Here is a 4873-nt window from a genome sequence, read left to right on the forward strand (position 1 = left end):
CAAGTCATTTCATTAATAGATACTTGCTTGTTACATTTTTACATATAGATTGTCCAAAAATGTACAGTTGTTCTATCATAAATGCAAACATACTTTATGAGAACGTAATTACCCTGAGTTACTTACCAAAAAAAAAAAAAAATCATTGTAATTACCATGATTTATATTTCTTGTGTTTTTAAGTCTACGTGACTTAAATTCTGTGACTTTTGCGCTACACTCATTGTCATTGTGGCTTTACATGACTTTGGATTAGAAAATGTCAATTGGTCAGATCACGCGATATTTGCCAATGGTCTGAAAAACGTGATAAATCTGTTGCGGGGGTTGGACCGTGGCATATGGGCTTGTATTTGTATTCTTGTCAATCGGGCACGTTTATTCACATGCTGAACGTGGTGGAGTCACAAGCACGAATAAATATGACCAACCACAATTCAGCGGATGACAGTTGGGCGGATTTGGGCCGAATTTAGACCGGTCATCAATGGAGAGACTGTAATAGATCATTAATTCATTATCAATCCATTTATAATAGATTATAAATGAATTGAGTGTTAAATGAACTTAGTCAAACCCATACCCAATTTTATTAAATATTTTTAATTTTTGAATACCCCAAGATAAAAATATATTAATTTTTTGGTCTAGGAGTTACAATTTTTTTTTTTTTGAAAAGGAGATACAACTTATTACTCTGCTAATATAATTAATAATACATATAAAGGAATTTTAACGGTTACAAACATGGTTTTAATTTCAAATTTTTTTACCTAATAAAATAGAAATTAAGGTTTACAGTGAAAAAAATAATAATAATAAAATAGAAGTTGAGGTAACATTGTGATAGATAGTGGTACCATAGGAGTTGAGGTAACATTGTGATAGATAGTGGTACCATAGGCGCCCCCCCTCCCCCCCCCCCCCAAAAAAAAAAAAGAGAAAAGAAAAAGGAAAGACAGAATATTTTGGAAAGACCAATTTTAACTTTTCTATATAACATTATAATAATAATAATAAATAAGTATCACATCATCTTCCTATATAATTAACTCTCAATTCAATTACAATGACAGGATTTTGAACAATGCCAGGATATGTGAGCAATATTTCCAATAATTTCATATTTTAGGAAGGGACAAAATTTAATAATAATAATAAAAAACTGCACCAATTATTATTATTATTATTATTTTTTCGAAAGTTAAAACAGTGCCAAATTTGTAAGAGAGACTAATTTAAAAGTAATTATATAGTCCAATGAAATTACTTTCCAAAAAAGAAAAAAAGAAAAAGAAAAAAGAGATGAAATTGCTTTCTTTGCATAGGAAAAGAAAAAGAAAAAGTGAGGCTGTGAGAGATATGGGGAGAAAAAGGGTTTTGTTTGAACTGGTATCCACCGTTCACCCATTATTTACTCATTAATTTAAATTAATTATCTAAATAATTTAATTTTAATGAATAAATTTAGACGATTTAATAGATTTAGATATAAATTGCCACCCCAAAATTTAGCAAATTGAGCCCCTATTACCGTCCAATCCCAGTATTGCTTCCATGGCAACTGGCATCTATCTGATTTCAGTCCTTCCTCTGACCCAATTCTCAGCATGGTGACCAGATTCAGAATTTGGAATGAATTGAAACACAAAGTGGGTCGGGTTTTGGGCACAAGTCATTTTCTGATTGTTACGTCCCATCACAATTGACAACCATCTAAACGTGTAAAGTGGCCTCAAAAGAAAGGCATTTATTGTCTCCGGCGATGAACATTGAACAATTCTCGTCCACATAAAATCCTAGACGTGAAAATAATTGCATAAATTATTGTGCATTACTGCAACGATCAAACCAAATATAAATAGGCAGCTAAAACTCATGGCAGAGACAAATGGACTACTTCACATTTTCGCTTGTATTGTCCTTTGTCTTGACATGCATTCATGTCCTTCTTGTCACCAAATCAATTCGGCGGAGGTCTGGCACTGCCAGACTCCCACCGGGACCTTATGCTTTTCCGGTGATCGGAAACATCTTAGCACTTGGCAAAAAACCCCATGAGTCAATAGCCACCCTTTCCAAAAGATATGGTCCTATTATGTGTCTCAAGCTAGGGAGCATAACAACAGTAGTTGCATCATCCCCCAAAATTACCAAAGAAGTGCTGCAAAAACATGACCTGACCTTCTCTAGCCGGGCAATCCCGGACGCCGCCAACACGCTCGACCACTCAACGGTCTCCATATTGTGGTCACCGGCATCAACCCGGTGGCGAAAACTCCGAAAGATATGCAAAGAGTACCTGTTTTCAACCCAAATCCTAGACGCTAGACAATTCCTTCGCAGGAAAAAGGTACAAGAACTACTCAACTACGTGCATGAAAGCTGCATTAGGGGTCAGGCTGTGGATATTGGCCGAGCTGCCTTTACCACATCCCTTAATCTGCTATCAAACACTTTCTTCTCTACTGATTTGGCTCAATATCAATCTAACTCGTCTCAAGAATTCAAGGACATTGTCTGGGCTGTGATGGAATTAGCTGGAAAGCCTAATATTGCAGACTATTTCCCTCTACTTAAATTGATCGACCCACAAAGTGTTCGGCGACAGATGAAATTTTATTTTGAGAAGTTGCTAGAGGTGTTTGAAGGAATTATCAACCAGAGGTTACAATCAAGAGCTTCTTCTGTGTTGGGCAATGATGTATTGGATACCCTCCTCAATCTCACCAAAGATAACGATACTGAGTTGAGCTGCAATGACATAAAGCATTTGCTTCTGGTGAGGAATTTTTTAACCTTCATAGTGCTTCCACTAATCAACTTTTTGAATAACTTTTCCAAATCCCATGAATATATATATGGGAACATATCAATCATAATGATTTCAGGGCCATTTTGTCAAGAAATGAGTTCTTTTTCAGCATTGGCTGCTTCGAATTGTTTCACTGAACCAATTTTTTTATTTTTTTTTCATAAATAAACCAATTATTGCTTCCGTGATGTACCTTATGACTGCATTATAGAAGGAATAATAGGTTCTGCCGAGTGTAACCATTTTGGTTCTTCATTTATAGGATTAGGTGAGTCATGTAATGAGGACTATTATTATTGTTGTTCCTCATCACTAAAATGAGTTGTGACCTACAATGGAATACGTCTCATCAAATGGGATAGAGTCACAGTCAAGACTATGATCTATTGGATGAAGTGAATCTCATAGCGGACCAGTCTCTGGAAGTCACAATTAATTCTAACATTCTCTTCATCTCAAGTATTAGCACATGCTTATTAATTCTAACACTTCTATTTGTCAGGACTTATGTATTGCAGGGACCGATACAACATCAGCCGTATTAGAATGGGCAATGGCAGAGCTAATGAAAAGGCCTGAAGCAATGGCAAAAGCTAGAAATGAGCTCGAAGAAGTCATTGGCGGGGACGGACTAGTTCAAGAATCAGACATCCCACGGCTCCCTTACTTGCAAGCAGTAGTAAAAGAGACCTTCCGGTTGCACCCAGCTGCCCCGTTTCTAGTTCCCCACAAGGCCGAAGCTGATGTAGAAATATGTGGCTTCACTGTGCCCAAAAATGCACAAATCCTTGTTAATGTTTGGGCTATGGGGCGCGATCCAAGCATATGGTCAAACCCAAGTTCATTTTTGCCGGAAAGGTTCTTAGAGCCCAAAACGGAGTTGAGAGGCCAAGAGTTTGAGTTCATTCCCTTTGGTGCAGGGCGAAGGGTGTGCCCCGGAATGCCATTGGCCTCTAGGATGGTGCACCTCATGTTGGCCTCTCTTTTGCACTCTTTCCATTGGAAGCTTGAAGAAGGGATGAAACCAGAGGACATTGACATGAATGACAAGTTCGGGCTTGCATTGCAGAAAGCCATGCCTCTCAAGGCTATTGCAATTAAGCTGTGATTGTCATTTCTCATTTCGATCTGTACCCTTGGAATTTTTCAAGACACTATAGATCCGTGTTATGTTATGGTGGAGTAAGGCGAGTGTTCGTTGCACTTCAGCTGTTAACTAAATGGCCTTTTATGTTTTTTATTTGTTCTCCAAAAATAATCTAAATAAATATATCTTTATCTTGGACTTTTCATCAATGCTGAATGTTTCAGAAGATGTAGGAATTTGTGTTACTTCCATATGATAATAATTGTATTAAGGGTGTGAGTTACATAAAAATGAAATTTTCTTCCAAAATAAAGCAACTAACTATAATTCACACTTTTTCTACTTTAAATAGTCAATGCTATATGCCTACTCAATTATGAATGTATGAAACACCCTACACATTTGCAAAAGAGAGTTTCTATTTTAAGCCACTAAAATGCAACTCCCACGTAAATAATTTTACCACAATAATAGAGGGATATATACAACTGCAAATGGCAATCAAATTTTACAGTTTAATAAGTCAAAACTTTATATATTTCAAAATATATACAGGAGCTTTCACAATCTTATAGATCAATATAGCACCACAAATATAGAAAACATCCAAATCCAAATTGAGCCAAAACCCCCACATTTCAATGTTTCAAAATGATAATATCATACCATGAGTCAAAAAATTTATAGACATTTTTCTTCATCTACTTTTGGCGGTGGAATCTCAAAGAAATCGAAAAGTTTTCACCCCTTTATTACAAGAATTCTCGTTATGTATGCACGCCCGCACATTTTAGGAATTCATAAGAGCACGCTTTTGCAGTTCCATTTCTTGTTTTTTTCCTAGTTTAGCGAAGAAAGGAGAATGGGGTTTAAGTAATCTTATGTTCAGTGTACAAGTTTTCTTATATATATATATATATAGGAGAAGAAATGCTTATAACAACAAATGCAAATTAACTAAAACTTAGAAG

At 36.0% G+C, this 4873-nt stretch overlaps 1 protein-coding gene across 1 annotated transcript; it reads left to right on the plus strand.

The window, feature by feature from the left end:
- Nucleotides 1-1865: 1865 nt before the first annotated feature.
- On the plus strand, nt 1866-4111 carry LOC132276577 (cytochrome P450 76T24-like). Its single transcript, XM_059778058.1, has 2 exons — nt 1866-2782; nt 3318-4111. The coding sequence occupies exons 1-2, from the start codon at nt 1892-1894 to the stop codon at nt 3921-3923; spliced, it is 1497 nt and encodes a 498-aa protein (XP_059634041.1). The 5' UTR covers nt 1866-1891; the 3' UTR covers nt 3924-4111.
- Nucleotides 4112-4873: the final 762 nt, after the last annotated feature.

The sequence above is a fragment of the Cornus florida genome, unplaced genomic scaffold (genome assembly GCF_030987335.1).
Source record: "Cornus florida cultivar Cherokee Brave unplaced genomic scaffold, ASM3098733v1 CherokeeBrave_3.0.0_Hap2_Chr10, whole genome shotgun sequence".
Lineage (NCBI taxonomy): Eukaryota > Viridiplantae > Streptophyta > Magnoliopsida > Cornales > Cornaceae > Cornus > Cornus florida.